General features: G+C 45.4%; 1 protein-coding gene and 1 long non-coding RNA gene across 3 annotated transcripts; both read left to right on the top strand.

Moving 5' to 3' along the window:
• The first annotated feature begins 14,069 nt into the window (after nucleotides 1-14,069).
• Nucleotides 14,070-15,275, top strand: LOC124207957. The gene is made up of 4 exons (XR_006880207.1): nucleotides 14,070-14,299; nucleotides 14,367-14,441; nucleotides 14,640-14,723; nucleotides 14,892-15,275. It is a non-coding gene; the product is annotated as an uncharacterized LOC124207957 (long non-coding RNA).
• A 1,043-nt stretch (nucleotides 15,276-16,318) lies between these two features.
• On the top strand, nucleotides 16,319-23,580 carry LOC124207954. 2 transcript variants are annotated; one of them, XM_046605606.1, is made up of 4 exons: nucleotides 16,319-17,430; nucleotides 17,549-18,563; nucleotides 19,047-21,829; nucleotides 21,916-23,580. In XM_046605606.1, exons 1-4 carry the CDS (start codon nucleotides 17,191-17,193, stop codon nucleotides 22,432-22,434), a joined length of 4,557 nt encoding a protein of 1,518 aa, XP_046461562.1. In that variant the 5' UTR covers nucleotides 16,319-17,190; the 3' UTR covers nucleotides 22,435-23,580. The 2 variants fall into 2 exon arrangements, with proteins under 2 accessions (XP_046461562.1, XP_046461561.1); XM_046605605.1 differs by having other exon boundaries at nucleotides 16,320-17,430; nucleotides 17,546-18,563.
• Nucleotides 23,581-23,621: the final 41 nt, after the last annotated feature.

Raw genomic sequence — 23,621 nt, 5'->3', positions numbered from 1 at the left:
GGCCTCCGCACGACCGGCTACCGTTCTTCTTTTAAATCAAAACGAGATTTTTTGGTTTTGCCTTTCGTTTTGAGCCTAGACGGGGGATAATATTGAGGGCCCCTATATTGTTTTTGTGTCGTGTCTATATCAAAACTTGGCCAGCACGGATCGATAGTCTCTCGCCCTAAATACTTTGCCGCGACTATTTGATAACGTATAGAGCACACAGCAGCAGCAGCAGTAGAGAGAAAAGAGCTACCAGCTCCTTCTTCTATACATGCTCATAGATATGTAAATGAATTTATTATATTATTCTGTCCGGTTTTTTTCCTTTTCGTCGTGATGACCGTGTTATTTGCCTGGAGATTCCCTGGACGAAAAAAAAAATACCATTGCATTTGTGTGTGTCCATTTCGGTGATCCGCTTTGCTGCATCCCCCCCATCTCTTTCTATCCATCCACCGACAATAAGAGAGATGACGAAACATTCCACATAGAAAAACATCAGATGATTCCATCTTCTTCTTTTCGATTCTCTCTCTTGTGTTGCTCTGTGTAGACGCCGCCCTGTCCTCCTGTTTTATATAGAAAATAGACACACACACAAGACAATTTAATAGACGAGAGCATCAAAGCGGATAGAGAGACGGCTGTGTCTATGGCCTGGAATATCTGGTTTTTATATATTCTTCTCCTGTTGTTGTTATATAGGAAAGAAGAGCGCGCAAAAGAATCCGGATCACTTTCTTTCAATCTTCTTGTAAAACTCAGATGGGCTAGAGCTCAGCAAAGCTGTGCGGCTGCTGCAATATCTATCTGTCGGAATGCGGATCGTCTCGTTCCAGCTCTCTCGTCGATGCGCCCAAAGGAGAGCTAGATATTTATCCAAAACTTCTGCAGCAGCCGAAGAAGAGGAAAACGGCATTCCCCGGATGTCATCGTGAGAGATTCAAAAAGTCGACAACCCAAATTTTTTTATTTTATTTTAAAAAATCATTTTTATTTTTATTTTATTTGTTTCTGTCGGAACGTGAATTTTCAAAAAGAATCTCATTGAATATAGACGTACGTGTTTGTAGGCCTATATACTGATGACATGTATCAAAAGTATAAATGTATGGAGGACACCGCGGCGGATGTTGATTGGATCAAACGTACCGCCGCCGCCGACGACATCAAAGCAGATGAGGATTGGAACTAGGGCGTGGTCTGCGCATCCATATGTACTCTATAGGGAGAGAATCTCAACCTATAAGACACAGCATCCAATCACAGCCAGCAGTAGAAACTTATAACATCAACCAAATCCTAAAAATAAAACTCAGACGGCGCATGCGCAGCATCTCTATATCAAATATATTACAATCCCAACCGCTCAATACGCGTCTATCGGTTGTCATGGCGACGGTTAAAAACAACTTTTTTCCCCCCTTGTATAGTCTCTGTAAATATACGAGACTTTGAAATGTATTTTTCTTCTTATTTATAGACGCGCTGGATGTGTGTGATGGGCTGAGCTCAGCACGGGTGGATGAACCGGTGAAATCTGCCATTTTGTTTGTCTGTTGTTGTGTTCATCCGCCAACCAACACACGAAAATATAAAAAAATAAAAGTTAAAAAGTCTTTGCTGCGGAACAGGTGAAACAGCGGAGACGACGAGGGACGGTGATGAGCATCTTCCGGTTTCTTTTTTTTTACCTACGACGACGGGGGGGATGTGCTGTCTATAATAATGACGCATAGGGCGTCTGCTGGCCAGCAGCAATCATTCCGTCTCTCTCCTTTTCTCTTTTTTTTGACAGACGATGTACACGAGAAGATGATGGCCAGACCCGAGCAGATATTATTTCCCTGTCTATATATCTCCGATATGAGCTACAACGAGGAGCACAGCTACTGGTTTTTATTTATTTTTCCATATTATACAAGAGAGAGAAGACACTTTGGCGGTGTGCTGGGAGGAGGAGGAGGGAGTTGTGTTTCTCTTTACGGTTCGTCAGTCGCCCGCGGAGGTGGTCGTTAAGGTTGCGGACTGACCACCGAAAAAATACAAGTTGAAAAAAAAAGAACCATCAACTTCTTCTTCTTCTTCTTCTTCTTGTAAACTTTTATAAAGAAAAGAAGGTGGTCACCACCACACACAGCCACTCTCCTGTGCGCTGATTACCTTTAATGGCCTCACGAGGAGGGATAGAACTGAAGAAGAAGAAGTTGAAGGAAATGTTTTTTCTTTTTTTAAAAAAACCAGCGGTGGTGGTGGTGGTGGTGGTCTCGTGTTATTATTTAGACTCCTCCGCTTCCTTCCTTTCTATATATAAGAGACGGAAAGGAAAAGAGGAACAGCACACACACGTATATAATAATAATAAGATGCCGGAGGATGTTCATGGAGAGCCAATCTGAGACTCTGTATGTTGTTCACTTGCTGTGTGGTGGTCAGCAGCAGAAAAACCAAATTCTTTTTCTTTCTTGGCCGTGAGTGTCTGCTGGAAGGGATATGCCGCAAGCCATCCGGTCACCTTCTTCTTCTTCTTCTTCGGCTCTCTCTTTTTTATTTTTTCCAAAAATATTGAGGGGGGATGATGTAAACACGTCCGTTTCCAAGGTGACCATCACCTGTCTACATCAACTCTCCCGTTTGGACATCAGATATTTTGTTACATGTATATAGGAATCACGCATGACATGACAATATATCCAAAGAAACCATTCTTTGATTGAGAGAGACGAGTTAAACATAAAACAGATAGAAAAAAGGGTGTGGTTGGTATAGCTGCTATACCAGACAACAATTGCGCAACGTGAATTCGTTTTTTTTTTCTTTCTTCGGGATGTCCAAACGGGCGGGAGCGCACCTGCGGGCGTTCTATATAATTCCCCACCAGCAACAACCCCCTGTGGCAAAGGGATATATACCGAAAGAAGTCTATAATACTATCATTTCATTCGCCTTTCTCTGCTGTGTGCTGCAACTAAAATACCCAAAAAGCTCAAAAGAAAAATCAGAAGAAGAAGGATTTTTGGTTGATCACTGCCAAAGTAACGGGCCAGCGGCTAGGCGTGTGTGTTATATAGACTCTCGAGTTTACTACAAGGTGGGTATATAGTGGGTGGTGGGTGGTATAGTTGACCATCGGGCCTTTCGGTGATGGCGCAATCAGCTGCTTGTGTGCTGTGTGTGCGACTATCACGAATTTTAGATGTCGGACGACGCGAGATATATAGGGCCGTGTGATTGTGTTGTGTGTTGCTTTTGATGATGATGGAACAACGCACTATAAGACACACACGTATACACGTATATACAAGGGAGAGAGAGGAAAAGCCTCCGGCGCGGATCTCTCTCTCACATCCGCTGCTGGCTGAGAGAAAACTCTCGACGCCGATGGCCATCACATCACAAGAAAGAGACAAAACTGGGCGTCTATAGCGTCGGCGGCGTCCAGGCGTCCGTGGAGAGAGAGAGGATGGCACCACTTTTCTTTTAGATTTTTTCGTTTTCTCTTTTTTTTTTTTTTTTAGTTTTTTTGAATGAACGCGCGCGCCATGGCGGTGCTGGCGTCTATACAAAACAAAAATGATGAGAAGAAGAACTTAATATAATATGCACAAAACATGTTGTTATATGGACTGTGGGCAGCAGCAGTAGTAGCACTGATGGTTGGTTTATTTTTCTTCTTTCCTTTTGAATCTTTTCCATCTCCATCAAAGAAATTTCCCACGGGACATTTTTTCCCATTTTGATGGAAAAGCTGCGCCATTGGCAGACGTTTTCATTTGCCATCTACTTTTATTATATTTACTCTCTCTCTCTCTCTGGCCAACTAAACTGACCCCATTTAAAAAAAGAAATATTTATAAGAACAAAATGGAGGAGATGATTGTCTGAATTAGTTATATAAGAGATGCGCATTGATCGAGTGTGTTGTAGAACCTGGAAAAACAAATGTAACTAAAAAATTCTAATAATTATATAACAGCAGCGCACAAGCGAAAGAGAACCTACAAAATATGGACAGCCGGATGATGAGGGTGCTGGTCAACTGTTTCCCAGCAGCCAAACCAGCTGTCACGTCCTTTTCTTTTTCTTATATATTTGAAATGAACCAAAAAAATGTTATTCGCAAAATTTTACAAAAGTTTATTTTTTAAAAATGATTTATTTCTATATCCCAGATTTATAATTCTATTGGATATTTCAAAGAAAATAGTTGTAGCTATACAGTTGCCCTGTCATCAGGTCGGCATAGAGTTCCAAGGGCCTACATTTCAAATGGGGTTAAAAAATAAAATATAGAATAGAATAGTCTAAAGTATATTTATAGAAAGAAAAAGAAGGTATACATAGGTAGCTGCTGTACATAGAAAATAGATACAAAAAAGGGGGGTCCACCGTCTGAAAGATTCTTTTCGGATGGGGGTAGTTGGTGTCCAGGTGGTGTGTGTGGCTGCTGTGCTGGAAAGAAAAAAAACTTTCTTTCCTTTTTTATTCTTTTGGCGGGTTGTCTTCTTCTTCTTCGGGTGGGGGAGGTATTATAACAATTTTCTTCTTCTTCTTCTTTCAAAAAGAATATAAGAAATCGGTTGGTCCAGCAGCAGCAGCAGCAGAAGGCTCCCATTGTAATGGGGGGACCCCCAAAAAACCCAGGATGAAGGGGGAGGAGGACCCCCACCTGGAATCAGATTGAAGGGGAAGTGGATGATGATGATGATGGCCCAGCCAAAAAAAGAAGAAACGAACATAAGGGAATATAAGAAGGGGGGCCACACAGCAGTACCTACAAGATGGGGGGATGAAGAAAAAAAGGGAACATCTTGGAAATGGACCCCCATTTTCTATGTACCAAGAGAGTCTCGTCGCTCATCTGCTGCTGACCTTTTTTCTACTTCAAAGAAGAAGAAGAGAAAAGGAAATTGAAAAATCCAGGGCGCCTATTTCATTTTTTCATGTCCAAGTTTTGTCCGTTCCAGATGGAACGGACTCAGAGGGCGGCCAGCAAAGAAAAAGAATTGAATTCAAAATTTTACATTTCCTCCCATAAATAATCTCTTGACAAATATTCTTTCTAATCAAAAATATAGGTGGCAGTTTAATAAATCAGTGACCAAACCAATTTGATCTAAAAATATCTCTCTTGGCAAAAAGAGCTAATCAACGTCTTTAAATACATACACCTAAAACCGCCTAAAACAGATATATACATCTCTATCATATACTTAAAGTATCCTCCGAAATAACAGGCTGTGTGTCAAAACCGCACGACTGAAAAGACGCGAGATAGAGAACCGACAGCAACATCACGGATCGGTGATTGCGAACAAAAGACATGAGCAACAACACAACCATCAGAAAGAAGAAAAAACAAACCCAACGACTTTTGCTCGAGATCTTTCTTCATCTCTCTGTGAGCTGTGAGATGCTCTCGCCTGTGAACAATATCATCATATAGGGCTCTCCCCCCTCCAACTTGTAATTGGATTCGAGGGACGACCAAGAGCACAGCACACACACCTGGGCTAATATATATAAGGAGAGAGAGAGTTGTATTATATGGAATAAAGAAACTGGTGCTGGTGAACGAGTTATTAAACACGTAGACAAACACACAGCACAAGGAAGAACAACAAATAAAAGGCCTTGACGAAGAGAATATCTTGGAAATTTGTTCGTTGTTGTTGTGGTGGTGACCGGAGGGAGAGAGAGAGAGACGTCGTCAGCGTCGTGAGACGCCCGAAACGAAAAACCCCTCAAGTCTCTTTTATTCTTATATTTTATATATAATATAATAAGAGAAAGGATGTGAAGAGGAGAGTAGTAGTGTGTCTTATATATTATCACGTGTACACATCTAGACAGCACACACGCGCGCGGGAGAATATAAGAAGAGAAAAACGACGCCAGAGGCGACGGAAATGGCGCCGATTTTCAGTGTCTATTTTCCTTCTTCTTTTCGGGTTTGTTTCTTATTCTCTCTTGTTGAAGAGACAACTCGTTTTCTTGACGCAATGTGTCATCCGCTCGCGTCCGTTTTTCATCCGAATCGATTCGCTCGTCTTTTATTTTATTTCCCGAGAAAATTCGACCGTCGCCCGTGGTTACGGATACATCCCGCACACCAAAAAACTCTCCTTTCCTTCTTTTTATGATTTCTTTTGATTTGAAATTTTTATTTTATTTTTTATTTTCAATCGACGGCCCGTGCGCTGGCGCGCGCGCGCGCGCTCCCATTTGAAACAAAACAATCGCCGCCGGCTTCGTGAGTTTTTCCCCGCTGCGCTGTGACGATAGGTGCGTGTTGCAGGTGCACTGCCTCCTCTTTCGACACTTTTCCATGTCAGAAAATCTTCTTATGTATTCTCCTCGGGAGAAAGAAATGTATACCATTTCTCTACCAGAAGAAAAAACGGGAGAGAATAAGGCGCTCAGCACGCAATGACAAACATCACGAAAGTCTCACAGCGTCTCTTCATCAGCAGTTTGACCTGCAAGTCATCGCCCCAAACTTTCAACCATTTTGATCTATTCCTGCGCTGCCAAAAGCAAAAGAGAATTTCGTGATTTTTTCCAATTATTTTTCAAATTTCCCGCTAATTTTCTCATACATCTACGAAATATTAATTATATCGATCACATCCCTGTTCTGACTTTGTATATCGTACGATTTGGGTGTGGCTTTTCTAGATAAATAAAAACGTTCAAATAAAAAAATAACCCAACAACATCTTTACTATGTTCCAAATAACATTTCGATCTATACGTGTGCTTGTGTCTATAATCCAAATGCTGGAAATATCAAGGGAAATATAAATGGCCGCCGTCGTCGGACTCGATTGATTTAATAATGGACTATATAGCTCTCTCTCTCCCTTATATTCCCGATCTCATGTCATCACCCAGAAGAAGAAGAAGAACACACAGTCAAGATATAGACAAGGTAGCTACTATACAACTACAGCACATGTGACCATCCGAACGATCTCTTTGCATGCGCAACGCCATAACCAAAACAAAAAAAAAAAAAATAGGCGCCCCCCACATGTAGTAGTCGGGAGAGAGAGCGAATAACATCCCGCATGATGCGATGTATATCCAGCTCATTGATCGAGTCTATATCTAGTAGACCTTTTTTTTCCGTCTCTCTATATATATGCATGTACATCATGCGGGAATCTCGTGTCTGTATATCTTCTCTGCTGGCGCCCATTTCGGTCGGAGCCTCTTTGTGGAACACACAGAACGAGCTATAGCGCTGTGGAGAGAGCTAAACATATTCGTTTTATATTTTCCTCGGACGATGGATGATGTGACTTTTCATCATATCCGCATCACGTTATTACACACAGGATCTAGACGGCGGTATACATATTGATCTGCTGTGGGCTGCAGCATGGGCTCTTTGACGTGCTGCTGTATATCGATTGTTTTGGCTACGACCACGCCCTAATCCAAATATAATAAATGGCTTTTGATACTACATTTTGTTATATATTTTCCTCCTCTTTTTTGACTTTGATGTGATCTCGCCATCAACATCCATATAGTCTTCCCCCCCCCCCCCAACAACCCCATCACCACTCCTTTTCTCTGCTGTAGTATACACGAATCTCTGTGACTATCGTATCCTCTTCAATCGCTTTTTGTTGTCTCTGATGATGATGCGACCACACCCAAAAAACCAGCCTCGCCCCATCAGCAAATGTTACACATTCATCCCCCCCTCTCTTGCACCTTTGCTCCCAGTTATCCCTCATCTCTTTCTAATACACACACACACGGGTGGCGCGGGTGCTGTGTGTGTAGGCTACATATAATCTAAACAATGCATCATCACTTGAGAGGGAAGATGATCTCATCAAAGTTTTTAGGGTGCCCCTTGTATGTGTATTTAATCTATATAGGAGATAACACGTTCGAATTCTTTTGATGCTGGAAAATGAGCAGTATTAGATACATACCCACCCACACACGTTTGAAAAGGTGGACTGCAGATAAATTACTGAGACTGTTGGCGCGATGGTTTCAACATCCGCCGGATAGACAATCAAAAGACGAAATGATTCTCCCCCTTTTATCTTATATTTGATTTTCTTGGTTCTTTTTATTTTAAAGGTGATAATAAATTTAAAAAAAAGGACTACGGTCCAGAAAAGTATCCGCATCCGTTGCTGGTTCACAAATTTTGGTTAAAACAGAAAATAAGGGGAACATGTAGGTAAGAAAAACCAGACGTTGGCTGTGTTGCAGACTGTAAAATAGATTTTTACACAGGTGCACCTTTTTTCCAAGGCTTCCTCCCCCCCTCAAAAAGCCCCATAAACCCCCCTCCCACCCCATCTCTCTCTGAGGTGAGTCAGATGCAGCAGCAGCTCAGGACGACGAGAGAGAGAGAAAACCGACAAGGAGATTGGAGGGAAGGCCATGAGCGCGGGCGATGATTGTTGATGATGATGACGGCCTTTGATAATAATGCGCGCCGGGACCCTTTCTTATTCTTTCCGTTGAAGCACAAGGGGGAGGGAGGTACAAGAGTGAGCGCCGGCTCCACCCACTCGACTCGATTTCCATTGGTCGACGACGGCGCTGTGCTGCTGCTGGACGCTGCTAGCTGCTGCTGCTGGCCGAGATATATGTTTTATAGAGCGTCGTCGCGGCCGCTTTCACCCTGGGCGCTGTGTGGCTGCTGGCCATGACAAAAAGGAAGAAGAAGAGAGGGGATGGCCAAGTTGTTTGGTTGTAATATCATCCGTGCGCACAGCACAGGAGAGAAAAGTAGATATATAGTTCTACCTATAAGGATGTCCAAACAGGAGTCTAACGTTTTGCGGGTTCTTTTTATATATTTTCTTTCTTCCGGCGGCGATTCCGTTTTCTCATACGAGTAACAACAGACCAACAAAAAAAGTGGTCGGGGAAAAAGGGATGAACAGGGGGGGGGAGGTGGGAGTCTATATAAGGAGACCTTATATATTTGAGCTATGCTGCCGGATGTTGTTATATGTAGCAGAGAGAGAGAGAGAGTCACCGGGGGGGTTATAATATACGGAGAGAACCGCCATTTTCTCTCTCCAATTCTCAGGTGTCTGCTGCTGTGCTGTGAGGGAGTGGGGGGAAGAGACTCGCCAACGTCCATCATCCGCTCTCTCTCTCTCAAAATAAAATACACAAAATCCCAATTCCCCTTTTTATTTTTCCAACAATGAGGAGACCAAACAAATGATATAAACAAAGATTCGGGAAACCATGGCAACGATGAAAACGCTTTGATGTTTTGTCCAAATGATTTAACTGCTTCTGCTCACCTGCCTGTGCACAAATCAGGTGCTGCTGTGTAGGCCTGGTAAAATATCAAACAAATTCATGTGAAAAACGACATTTTTTGGCGAACGTGACTAGTCAATACTTCCGCTCTATTAGCGAACCATCGACACATGGAAACCCCCCAAATAACACACAGGGGGGAAACCTTTTCCACTTTCATTATGGAAAAAATCTGCGAGTTCCGCCGGAATTGCGACGTCTCTAGACTCGTATGTATTTTCCGTCGAGATGTTGCTGTTTATTATTATTAAGTTTTCTCCCTCGTTGTTTTCCATTTCAAGGTAAGTTGTTGTATTAGAGTGAAGCCAAGCGTTGCCATGGCCACTCATGTACACACACGTAGCAGCACTCGAAACCGCCATCATCTTCCACGTCTTTTATTCTTCAAGGGTGGGTTTCTAGATATCCTCCTCCTCCGCTGCTGCTGCTGCTGTATTATAATCTATATATATCGAAGGATAGCATGTCTCCCCTTGTGGATGGCTCACCTTATTTTACTCCCACTCTCTCTCTACCTCTCTCTCTCTATAAGCTCCTTGGGCAGCTGAGAGTCTCCGCTGCACACCTGCCGTCTTGCAACAGCAGTCACACACAGCGCAGCTGAAGAAGAACCCCCCTCTCTCTAGCTCCAACACAAGAAGAAGAAGAAGATAAAAAGAAAAATAGATCGACAAGAAACTATCCCACCCCTGACGTCACTTTCCCTCTTCTTCACAGTCTAGAAATTCTGATAATGAAAGACTATATAGAGAGTACTACCTCCTACATCTTTCTGTAGCCACAGTCGAGACGAAAGGAAAAAATAAGAAGGAGATGTGGTGTGTGTATAGAAGAACGCTGGGGTGATATGGTCCAGAACCAGGATATATAGGCCGATGTATCCGCTCCTAGTTGTACATCTGCTCCTTTCTTTTCTTCAGAGAGGGGGGGGATTTTCTCAATGCTGAAGATGTTGTCATCTTCCATCTGCTCTTCATACCGTCTTAGAGGTGGCCCCCCATTCACCTTTTCTTGAGAGGGGGAATTGCTGCATCTGCAGAGATCAAACCATCTGCTCTCATCACACACATCTATCCCGTGTGAGATGTTTGTTTTGAGATAAAACTTGAAATACCGTCTTATCGAGTTACCATGGCAACCGAGATAACAGCTCTTGGATGTACATCTCCGCAATAAGAATCGATATTCTACTCTGTCACAATATATCGTGTCAGATATTCAATTTCTTATATTTGCCCATGAAATAATCAAACAAACCCAGCAACTGACATTTGGGATGATGGGGAAAAAATTGCGTCCTCGATATGAATAAATAATAGTTCTCCTACTCTCTATACCTTTTATTTTTCCCCCTGTGATGTGGGAGGGCGACGATAACAGTTCAGGTGGGGGGGGATACACCGGGAGGTGTCGGCCAGAAGAATACACAACACACAGAAATATGACTGAACTGTATGTGCTGTGGATATACTCTATTCTCTCTATACGCGACTGTGTTTGTTATGGTGGATTTTGGACGAAGGTGTCGATCGCCATGGCAACGCCGCCACCCCCGCCGTTTTATATATTTTATACACACAGCACAGCACTCCGTCTCTCTTTATCGGTCTCATTTGTCACGCTGACCCACAATCCCGCCCTGAATAATAGACTCTCTCTCTTTTGACTATATATATTTTCCCATCTACCAGTTTCCATCACACACACAGCGCAGCAGTTCATCCAGCAGCAGCACCTGACTCTCTTTCTCTCTCTTGTTTACTCGTCGGATGGCGACCGCGTCTATCGATAAAACAATCCACCCCCTTCCCCCCTCTTCCGCATGTACATTCCCCCAAAAGTTTAGACATCATCAAAGGGGGGTATTCGATGTAGAATCTAACATCAACCGAGATGATGGCCCAAAAATATCAAAGACTGTATTATTTCTAATCTATTAAAACCACTTCTAATAACTCTGTGCTGTTCATATTCAATATCATTGATTAGATAATAATCGGGATAGAAGGAATAGAAGAAACCTGGGCCGTCTTTCGGAGTGTTTGGCATTCCAATGTGAATTGGACGACACAAAAGAATAAAAACCGGTCGTCGTCATGGCTACTTGGAGCACCTGGCATAGCTCTTCTCCTCTATACTCTCCTCTTGTATATTGATTCAACAAAAAGAGAGGGACCAGCAGCAAGAGAGAGAGAGAACCCATGTGTTATTATATAAACCAGACTCTTGTACTACTACATGTCGTGTCTCTGCAGCTCATCATATGCACAGCAATAACTGAAAAAAAAAAATAATAATAATACTTTTCTCCTTTTTGGCTGGCTGTTTGGTCCAGAAATATTCGACTGACTATATCTACTCCCGAAAAAAGGCTTAGAGGAACTATAGAGAGTGAGCAGCAGTTCAGAAGAAGAAGCCATTGAAGCACGATACACGTTACGTAGGTGGATGGACGATGACAGAGTTATTAGCGCGGCCTTTTTTTGTTTCACATAGAAGATAGACCGGGGTTGTTGTGTTGCGCAGCCGAGACTCGCTCACGAAGCCTTATTATAACTTACACACACAACAGACAGACACAGCAGAGCAGAGAACGATGATGAATAGAGACAGCGTCGCTCGTGCTCACCCCACTAAAAAAAAAACGAATATAGAGAGCTTTACACACACAATGTTTCCATCGGGAAAAAATGGATTTTTTAAAAATTGTTCAACTTTGTAGAGTAGAAGACATTTTTTATGATTTTATATTCAGGCGGGGTGGAGTTTATATTTTTCTGTTGACAGATAGAACCTGAATCTTCTTCAGCCTTGAAGACGCGGAAAAAATCTTGTTTTGATATTTCTGATGCACTTTGGGGGATACACCTTTTGTGGTGGGTGAGGGACTTTGGAGAGTTGATGATCGGATGAGAGTCAAAGGTCGCCCCGCATTCCGCCCCCCTAAGAAAAAATATTTCGCGGATAAGATCAAAACTTGAAGATAAAAGCCGCTCCCCCCCATCACCATCAGCACAGAGAAGAAACGGATACGTTCCGGTTTTCACCTGTCGGCCTTATAATATTCGCCTTGTCTTTTCTCCCCCCTATATGTGAAAATGTTGTGTGTCTTTGGCGTCCCCTCCTCTCTCCTTTTTTTGTTGTGTGGGTGGTGTGGGAATTATCGACCGGACCTTTGATGTCTAAAGAGACTTTCTGTTTCCCATTTCATTAGCATTTGTATAAAGGCAAGAAATAAGGCAGCAGAGAGACATAGTTTTGGTGGTCCATTTGAAGGTCCAGGTCCATCCTGGTCCAGAAGCCCCAGATGACCCTCGTCTATCCTTTTTCTTTTACCTTTGAGCACACCAACATGTTCCAGGAATGCTGTCCAGTTGCTCTTCCATCTTAGTCCCTGGAAGAAAATTCCACAGCGCAGGTAAATCCGAAACAACAACAACAACAACAACAACATCTCTGGGAAATCAAATCATCAGCTTCTGATCCTCTTAAATAAAAACATTCCGTCGTATTAGTTTTGGACAAATATTATAAAATCAAAAGGGGACAGGTTATTATATCCTCCAAAAATGACCTTATAAGGTCGTTTTAATTGTTTGGCTTAGACCATAATAATCTTGATACATTCAATCGAGGGGGGGGGGAATAACACATAAGAATGTTTCTCTGTCATGAGACGTAATAATAATAACAATAACAGAGACGAAGAATCTCGTATCAATGGCTTATAGAGCTTCGCGGAAACATCACGGGAATGCGTACAAGATGATAGACGAAAAGCTGCCGTCTCTATGACTACATCACGAAGATTATTTTGTTGTATAGCTGCTACATGTATATACCTGTTCCGTGTCTCAAATGTCGTCCGACCGGATTTCGCAACATCTCAGACATCAGACAGATAATAAAACAACCCTGAGAGCCATTTGGAAAAATGGTTCAACCGTCGTCGTCTCGGCTCTTAATATATAAATTGATTATTAGTGTCTGCGCAGCAACATCGGAGGCTGCTGCAACAACTTTTTCCGATCGATTCCATTTAGTAGATTATTTGAAGAGGCTAGATGAACACATCATCAGCAGAATTAGACCAAAACAGGGCCTCCATTGGTTCATCATTAATTGTGAGAGATGATTGATCCCATCGTGTGGAAATTCGAAGATGATTGGATGTGGACAAACAAACAAACAAGAGATGGACGGTCTACTATATACGATTCCCCTGATGCATTTAGCAGCTAATCGGTTGAGTGTTGTGAGGTGTTGAATGTCGACAGTTCACAAAATGGAAACTGAAAACCTTCTGAAGGTTCTTGTTTGAAAGGTCGTTCAACTTTCACTTGATGGCTGATGGGTCGGCTGAGAAACTCGAACGACCGCAATTCTTCTTCTTCTCGTCATCTGTTGTGTTCATCATCCGCTTTCTGTTGAATAATCAAAACAAACCAAAGTGCTGCGCAATATCCAGCACAAGGCGCATTCTCCGCATCCGGTGGAATCTGGAATGTCCCCTGCCAACGTCTACATGGATCACGTCAATTGACAAAAGGAACCGGACTAAATAGCGGAAGTTGAACAACAAACTTTGGGGAAAGAAAGAATATTGCGTCACATTAAAATAGAGAAATAGAGTATGTACTATTTTATCCTTTTTTTAAATTTCAAATGGAAATAAAGAAATCAAATCTAATTTGGATTTAGTCGATTTTTAATCATTTCTATCGATATCTCAAACAAGCATGGCTAATTAGAAGATTAGTGTCGTCTGCTATCGTTGGGTTGCAACAACACGTTACACGTTATCAAGCCACAAACCAAATTATAAAAATGTGATAGTCGTGTCAACTCTGCTGGCGTCCCTTTATATAGAATCCATGCTGTTTAGCAGGTCAATAAAAGTGAGAATACAAATTGAATGATTATGGGAGCTTAAAGAGTAAAAAGAGAAACCTGTTCCAAAGTTGTGTAATGTTGGTTCCTGACTAGCATTGATCATGTAAGCCCCCCTCCTGTCAATGCATGGCACTTTGTTTGCACTGCATAACCTTTCCCTTTGTGTGCAGATTTGAAGCCAATCCATGTCAGTTTTCTTGTGCTGGCAAAATCACATCAGCAGCAATCACAGCATCATCGGCTGGGTAATGATTTTCGTTACTTTTTATTAACCCCTGACTTGCCAGATTTTTTAAGGATGCATTCATAACTACAGTGTATTTCATGAAAACCTTACATTTGTTTACCCATCCAGGGTTTACACACTGTCTCAATTTCAATTTTTATTTCCTTGTTGTTCCTGCAAATATGTTTCGTAATCCATTTTTTATTTTTTTATTTAGATAAACAGCATCCATGGCTTATTCACGAGGACGGCCTTTCAACGGATTGTCGAAATGCCTGGCCGTGTATTCCCGAGCTTAAAGGTAGGACAAATATCTGTCTCTTTCTCTTGTCAGGTTAAATGACTCATTTGTAGAATGTCATCAAATTTTCAAATTTATTCTAATATTTTTAAAAATGTTGTGACTGCTGGAGATTAACCTGATCCGGCATTTCCTATGTATACATTTTCGTTATTCATTATTATTTAGAGCACAGCAGCAGCAGCAGCAGCAGCTTGAAACAGACAAAAATAAAGTGGGCGGTCTTGTTTTTGTATTTCGCTGTTGCTGGGATGACGTCAATCACGCAAGACCCCACTTGAGTGTCTCTGCGTTGATCAATCAACTATGGCACAGCTTGCGCAGCCCAGCAGCATGCACACAGCTTCACATAGCGCCGACGAATGGGAAAAATAAGGACGACGAGAGCCTGGACGAAACAGAACGATCACGAAAATGGAGGAGTGTGCAGCCAACACACAAAAAAACATGACGGGACCAGGTCCCGAGCAACAGCAGCAGCACATTGCGGAATCAGCCGCCCAGAAATGAAAAGATCCCCCCCACATCACAGCCATACCAGGATATACACATGCAAGTTTTTTCGTTTCGTCGGGGTTTCCCATTTCAAATGTCGTTGTTTAAACAACCAACATTTTTTCCTTTTGTTTTTCACACTTTTTTAGAAGAAGGAAAGAAAACAAAAGTTTGTGGTCCGGGACTCGGCCGTGCAGCTGATGATGACACGGCCGCAGCCGCACCGAGTGTGACTCATTTTCACGACAGCCCAACACGAGCCAAAAGAATCGAGGCGTATCGACTAGGTGAGGGATTTTTCACGAGCTCAATCCAAATCGATTATTCTATTTCTTTTATTTTTCAAAACGTTTCAACAAATGTTGCACTCGTCACATTATTTTTGTCCCGTTTCCCTTTTTTCTTTCTTGACTGAAACTGATAAGATGGGGGAATTTCGAGGCGATTTCAGAAACCCCGCCCGTCCCTTTTCCTTGACGGCCAGGCGTCACAATCGTCTAGATGAGAGAGGGAATGTACTACAGGATAAAATAGGCCTCCCGGTCTGGACAGGTGCAATAGATAATGACGTGTTATTATTCAATCTCACCCAACTCTTTTAAGAAAAACCTTTAAGAAAATGCCGATCGATTTCATCTGGAAAAAAAATGCCCTCACGTTTTTGCCATCCGATAACGAGCGACCCGATCATTTTCGACCGTTGATCTGTGCAATTAAAACAAACATTTCATTTTTGAAATTTCAGAGAATCGGAAATTCGATCTAGTCAATCAGCAACGGCAGAAACGTATATAAGATGACGCACTGCGCAGCTCCACTTATTTCTACGTAAACCCAGTATACTCGCCGGTCGCACACGTAGGCACAAGTTGCCGACCGAACGATCCCGCGTCACCGGTCAATGCAGCAGCAGCAGCGACTCTCTCTCATCTTATTACTCATCCGATAACGAGCAGCCACACCCCCCTTCTCTCCACACACTCGAAAAAACCGGGGGCTGCTGCTGCTGCTGTCTATCTGAATAATTTATAAGCAGAAAAGATAATGTAATAGAAAAGAGAGCAAACGGGGGGGGGGAGAAAGAAAAAGGGTCTAGTCTATGAGGGAGGCGGGAAGTTTGAAACCTTTTGTGTGCACCTTTTGTGTTTGTAGGAGAGTAGAGAGGAGAGAGAGAGCAACCGGATAAGACGACGCTCGTGTACACACACACACACACATCCACCCACTCTTCTTTCCGTTGGGGCGAGGAGGAGGAGGAGGAGAGAGGTCCCAAGGAGAGTCAAGGGGAGGAGCTTAGATCCCAGCCGGTGGGATGCACACCTGAGTTTTTCTAGTTTAGTTTTTTTTTCGGCTTTTTGAAAGAAGAAGAAAAAACCTTTTTTTTTCTTTTTCTCTTTTTCCTTCTCTTTTCCATTGAATCACGTGACCGCGCCCCCTTCTCTCTTGACTCTCCTGTCTCCTCTTTCTCTCTCTCTCTCTCACTCTCGTCTCATATTGGACGCCTAGCCTCTTATTCACCAGCCGTGTTATTCAGCTTCAGTCCAGCGCCAGGCGCTTAGCGGAGCGGTCGCACTTTTCATTCCGTCTCCCCCTCATTTCGTTCGTTGTTGTCTGACACTTACCCACCCAAAAAAATTGATTTCATCATTTTTCTTTTCTGTTGAAAAAGTGTTCCAGTTTCCGTCGATTGTCCAAAGATTTTTGGTTTTGGCGGTTTTTTTGAATTTTGGTTGGATTTCAAATAAGTGGCAAAGTGAAACATTTTGATTTGGTGAATTTCAGTGAATGTTTTATTGGGACGTGACGTATTATTCGAGTGGATGTTGAATCGTTTGATCTTGTGACAGTGCGGAATTGGACACACCATAAAAACAATTCCGGTGTGTGCTGGCAGCTGTTTGGCTGTTTGGTTGAGAGAGTTTGTTGGTTTGATTTTTGATTCGTCGAGAGAGTTGGAAAAGAGGAGGAGGCGATGATGCAGCCTCGCGACGCTCACGACGACGGCGATTGCGCAATGGAGGAGGTGGAGGCAGGACTCGACTCGTCGCCCTTGCCGGCCAACGTCATGACGACGACCCACCACCGTCACCACTCCAAGACGGACGCCTCTTCGCCATCGGCAGCGTCCAATCAGCAGCAACTGACCAACGACGATGCCCTCCTGGTCGGCGCCCGGAAGCGTAAAGCCATCAGAGTCGTCAAACATCAGCAGGTCAGTCTCCATCCCATCCTATCCATCCATTTTAGATTTTTCTAGGTGTTTGATGTGTTAATCAAATATTAACCGGCCCGTCTCTCTCTCTGTGTGTGTGTGTGTACATTTCCAGCAGGCGTCGAGTCCGATGAAAGCCGAGACGGAGCCGGAAGAGCCTCTCGTTTTGACTAGGACAAGCGAACCGACAGCGACGACGGCGGACGGTGGTCATAACAAGACGGGCGAGCAAGGCAACACGTCGATGGACACGGGCGTGTCATCAGATCTGTCTGAATCGCGACCGAGTCTGGCCGGCGAGGAAGACGAAGAAGAAGAAGAAGATGATCACATCACCAACGGAGAAGAAGAAGAGTCGCAAGGTGAAGAATCCGGTGGCGAATTCTACCGGACCAGCCACCACCACCACCGCCAGCACCATATTGGCCGGCATCATCACTCGGAAGAAGACGCTTCCGAGAGCAACGAGTCCGTCAGCGGGCCGGAAGCCGAGCAGAGCCGCCGACGACTGAGACAGAAGAACCGACGGACGATGAGACAGCGACGGGATGATCAAGGAAGGAAACGGCCACGGCCAGCGGAAGAGCTGATAGACGATGAGGATCATCAGCACGAGGAGGAGACGGGCGGTGGTGGTGGCGACTTGCGCCGATCCTGTCACCCGATCCACCCGGCCAATCATCAAAAGAAGAGAATGACGATCCGTCCGCATCGAGAAGACGCGAGGCCGTCGCCGCTGGTGGTGGGGGGCAATGGCGTCGGTAGCGTCGGCGTTGGTAGCGTCGACTTTAACTGCCGCCCTGCCAACCTGATCCATCCGGCGACCTTGATACGTCCCGTCGCCTCCGCTTCTCTCCTACCACCACCGACATGCAAAGATTCAGCTCCGGATCACATCCCGTCGTCGTCGTCGGCTGGCCTGGACCCTGGGTGCTCACCATTCATGACGACGCCTAGCGGCCGGCAGTTCAACAACTTGTTCCAGCACGACGAGATGCTGACCAATCCGCCGGAAGAGTACAAGAACGAAGAGGACGACCCCTTCTCGGCCGTCCTCCGAGAAATGAAACTCAAAGGCGAATTCCCCTGCAGGCTCTGCGAGGCCGTCTTCCCTAATTTGCGCGCCCTTAAAGGTAAAATTTATTTTAAAAATCTTTATCTCTTTCGGTCCGGTTAAATATTTCTTATCCGACACACACGGGAAAAGGAAGTGATGTCTTTTGTTTATCATCAGATGAGTTGTACCATTGCACAATCAGCTGTTCAAACACACTTTGCTGGAATTGGAACTTCTTTACCGACTTTCTTTCTTTTGTTTTTTAAAAAAAAGAAAGATTTGTTGGGCTATTATTATACGAGAGGCTTTATCTCTGGTCGGGCTAATCAGAATATCGTTTGGTGGTTCTATATGCAGCCGGAAATGCGTTAGATAACCGATAGGGGGAGGGCTACATCATATCCATATCGTCTCAAATGATTTATATACAAGACGATGATGGGTCGTTACTGGGATATTAAAAGAAATGACGAAACGGCCGTGAAAAATAATGAATCAAAAATGGGCCGGATGGATTGATCAAATTCCTCATTTCTAATTGATTTATTTGTCCATTCAGGTCACAACCGGAACCATCTGAGTCAGGCTCCTTACAGGTGCAACATGTGCCCGAGCACGAGCCTGGACAAAGGGGCGTTGATTCGCCACATGCGGACGCACAACGGCGAGCGGCCGTACGAGTGCCGCGACTGTCAATACGCCTTCACCACCAAGGCCAATTGCGAGCGACACTTGCGCAACCGGCACGGAAAGGCCTCCAGGGACGCCATTAAGGCCTCCATCGTCTACCACCTCAGCGAGGACTCGGCCGCCAACCGGACCCTGGCCGGAGACAATTCAGATAATTCCGGTTGTTCCGGTGGCGGCGGCTACTACGGCGGTCGCCGCAACCACAACGACGACCAGTCGGCCCTGGATCTGAGCGCCGATCGCGACGATTCCATCCGCTCGGACGACGACGAGGAAGAAGAATTCACCGACTATCCGTCGGAAGATGACGGAAATGAGGAAATCAACGAGCAAGACGGCCCGCTGGATTTGACGGTTGACGTTTTGGATTTGCGGAAGCGGCGACAGGAAGTCACGCCCACTAAGGCGACAGCACCTGCTGCGGCCTTGCCCGTCACTCCGGTCCATTCCCAACAGCAACAGCATCACCATCATCCGTCCGTTCCGGCCCAGCCGTCTCCTCCACTGGCTCCGGTCGTTTCGACTCCGGCCCAGCAGCAACAGCAACAGCACTCGACTCCCACTGATGTCAAACCGGCCGTTTCGTTCCCGTCTCCTTATTTCGGTTCTCCTTATTCCGGAACTGTCGCCTCATTGGCCGGCCTGCCCTTCTTCTATCCCGGCCTGGGCGGGGCACCTTACTCGGCTTTCATCGAATCGAAATTGGTCGAAATGGGCCACCAGAATCCGGCCGTCGATCTATCGGCCCTGGCCATCGCGGCCGCCCACCACGACGCCATCCGCCAGGCCCAGCAGCAGCAGCAAATCCAGAAAGTCCAGCCGAGCCATCCGTCGGCTCATTCGCTGGTCGAGGGACTTTTGATGCCGGCCGTCAAGAAATACAACCAGCAGGACTCTGTGGAGAACATCCGTCCCGTCCCCATGGCCGTCCCCACCACGCCCATCAAGATGGAGTCGAAAAAGTCAAGCGGCGGCCACCATCACAGCAGCTCGTCGGCCCAGCTGCAGGCCGCCAACGACCCCGGAGTCAAGATGGTCCTCAAGAACGGAGTGCTGGTCAAGAAGCAGAAGCAGCGCCGCTACCGGACGGAGCGGCCGTTTGGCTGCGAGCACTGCACGGCCCGTTTCACTCTCCGCTCCAACATGGAGCGTCACATTAAGCAGCAGCACCCGGACATTTGGTCCAGCCGACCTCGCGGACACCGCAGATCGGCCTGCGCCCTGACCAAATCGGCCGCTCTACCGACGATGGTGGACCTGAAGGGTCACCTGGTCAACTCGATACCGGCCATCGTCCCACAACTGTCGCAGTCTGACATGAAGCTGGTAGAAGGGAGCAAGGCGCCCATTTCGGAGCAGGTCCGCCAGGCCGTCCAGCAGAAACTGAAGAAGCGCCGCAACAGCGAACACAGCGAAGACGAGGACGACTACGAGGATGAAGGCGAGGAGGAAGAAGAAGAGGACGGCCCTTTGGTCATTGACATTGAGCGCAAGGAGCCAGGGCCGCTGGTCCAGCAGCAGCAGCAGCACAGTAGCAGCGGCAGCGTCAAAGCCGAGCCGGCCACCGATCTGGCCAGCGTTTCCAAACTGCTGACCAACGCGGTGGCTCAGAGTTTCCAGCAGTATTTCAGCCAGCACCGCGACGTCGAAGCGGAAGACTCTGTGACGAGCGACAAGATGAACCGGGCCAGTCCGTCTGAGGGCAACAACACGGACGAGATGGACGAAGGCGAGTGCACGAGCATTAGCGACGGCCAGTCGATGGGCGGCAGCGATTTCGGAGGCAATCGATCCGACAGCGGCGGCGGCGGTGGCGGGCAGGCCATCTCGAACGCCAAGGGCAAAAAGAAGAGCGCCTATTCGAACGCCCCCCACCGGGTGAGCTGCCCGTACTGCGCCCGCAAGTTCCCGTGGACCAGCTCCCTGCGGCGTCACATTCTGACCCACACGGGCCAGAAGCCGTACAAGTGTCCGCAGTGCCCGCTCTGGTTCACCACCAAGTCCAACTGCGACCGCCATCTGTTGCGCAAACACGGAAACCATTTGCGTCATCATCACAGCAGCAGCAGCGCCGGCGGCGAACACGCCGGAAGCAACAACAACACGACCGGACAGAATTCGGCCTCCTCCGCTGCTGGCCCGGATAATTCGCGCAACGTCCCCGACCGACCGTACAAGTGCGCCCGTTGCCCGTCGTCGACCTTTGCCACTTCGGACAATCTCAAGAAACACGTGGACAACAAGCACTGCCCGGCTCACGGTGGTCTCAGCAGTCCGGAATCGATCACGGGCGGCGATCACGGCGATTCCGAGAAAGGCCACCACCACCACCATCATCATCATCATCAGTCCAGCAACAGCAATCCGGTCAGTCCATCGCTGCAGGCGGGCGACGGCAATTCGACCGCCGGCGGCAATAACGAGCAGCTGCCGTTCAAATGTCATTTGTGTGACGATTCCGGCGGCTACGCCGAGAGGCAGGAAGTGCTGGATCACCTCCAGCGTGACCACACGGAGGAATTCCACGACCTGGTGGGCAAAGTGGGGGCCCTGGTGGCCGAGCCACCGCCCATGCCGTCCGCGCCGACTTCCGACGACGGCGAAGATTACGATTCCGTCCGTGGGAAATTCCCCGATTACGTCAACCGAAAGGTAATTCGAATTAAATTGAAATTATCCGCAATTCGAATTGAAATTAATTGCCAATTATTTATTTGATTTGATTTGATATCCATCAGGTCATTTGCGCCTTTTGCTTGCGCCGTTTCTGGTCGGCGGAAGACCTCCGGCGTCACATGCGGACCCACAGCGGGGAGCGGCCCTATCAGTGCGACGTCTGCTCGCGCCGCTTCACGTTGAAACACTCCATGTTGCGACACCGGCGGAAGCACGGCGGATCGGGCCATGCGGAAGAGAGCGACGAGGAGGAGGAGGATTGCGAGGAAGAAGAGGAGGAAGGATCCGTCAGCTCGGACAATCGCCAGCAGCTGCAACAACATCAACAGCAGCAGCAACGTCGCGAATCGTCGAGGTCATCCGCCAAGGCTAAAGTGCGGATGCAGGCCCTTTGGAGCGGATCCAGCTCCAAGACCGGGTCCAAATCGGCGGGTGGGATGAGACTGCGCGGTCCGTGCGGATCGGATCTGATTGGCAATTTGCTCGGCATTCAAGACACTTCCATCGTGGAGCAGCTCATGTCCAAACCGGCGGATGATGCCGCCCGTCTCTTGGGCGTCACCGGAGGCAACCGGGTTTGAGGAATAAAAATTAAAGAAGAATTAATTTACATTATATTTCCTAAAAAAATAAAGATTGAATTAAATAATCATCGAGATAATAACGAAAAGCTAAAAAAACGAAAAAAAAAAATGAAAAAATTTGAATATTGAAATACCAAAGATCAACGTGAATCATTTCTAGAAATTTCTAAATTTCTGTCCCGTCTTTTTGATTTCCAATTTATGCGGGCGGGATCGAACGAATGTGAGCGTAATTAATAATAATAATGAATGTCTGTCTGCTATGTGTGTGTGTGTGCGTGCGAGAGCTGAGCTGAGAGTTGATCTCGGTCAATTTATCTATCCCCGTGTATATAAATAACGAGATCTCTTCGACATCGATATACTTTTCAACCAACCAACAAAAAAATTCGACAAGGAAAAAAAGAAACAATTTTTTTTTACTGGAAGAAAATACTGATGGCTAATTACGTGTGTCCTTCTTTTCCTGCCTCCCCCCACTATTATCTAACACATTTTGAAAAGAAAAGAAAAAGATGGCCCTCCCAATTGAATTATCATATTTAGAATGTCTGAATTATCGAGTCATTCGTTTCCCAAAGAATAGCAATATTGCTGTGCGTATTATTATTATACCAGACTTTTATATAACTAAATTTCTTTCTTTTTCTTTTCTTTTCTTTCCTTTTGTTTGTTTAAAACTATATCCAACGATGTTAGTTCCTCATTTCCCTCCTCATATTATCATCGACGATTTTGTGTGTTTGGGGAGAGATAATCGTGTGTGTCTTAGTAATTTAAGTTACTGCCCCCTTAACGTACTACTACTCTATATAAGAAAAAAGGAAAGGAAATCAAATGAAAACACAGTACTTGACAGTCACTTATATATCGTGGAATATTATTTTTTTTTGGGGGGGGGGAATTTCAAAACAAAAAATATTCATTTTCTCTCTCATTTGGCAAGTTCCAAAATTACCCCGTCCATTTTGCTGCTGGAACATTCCTTGTCGTAAATGAACAAAAAGAAAAAGACAAAAAAAAAATAGTAATCATTCCTATATCTACATACCCCTTTTGGCTGTTTTATCCCATCCACCCCGATAAAAAAGTTATTTGTCAAAGTGTGTTTTTTCTTGATTGAATTAAAAAATGAGAAAATTTTCGGTTCGTGGTTTTTTGTTTTTTTTTAAATCAATGTATAA

This window comes from Daphnia pulex, chromosome 11, assembly GCF_021134715.1.
Source record: "Daphnia pulex isolate KAP4 chromosome 11, ASM2113471v1".
NCBI lineage: Eukaryota > Metazoa > Arthropoda > Branchiopoda > Diplostraca > Daphniidae > Daphnia > Daphnia pulex.
This window is presented reverse-complemented; position numbering and strand designations above follow the sequence as displayed.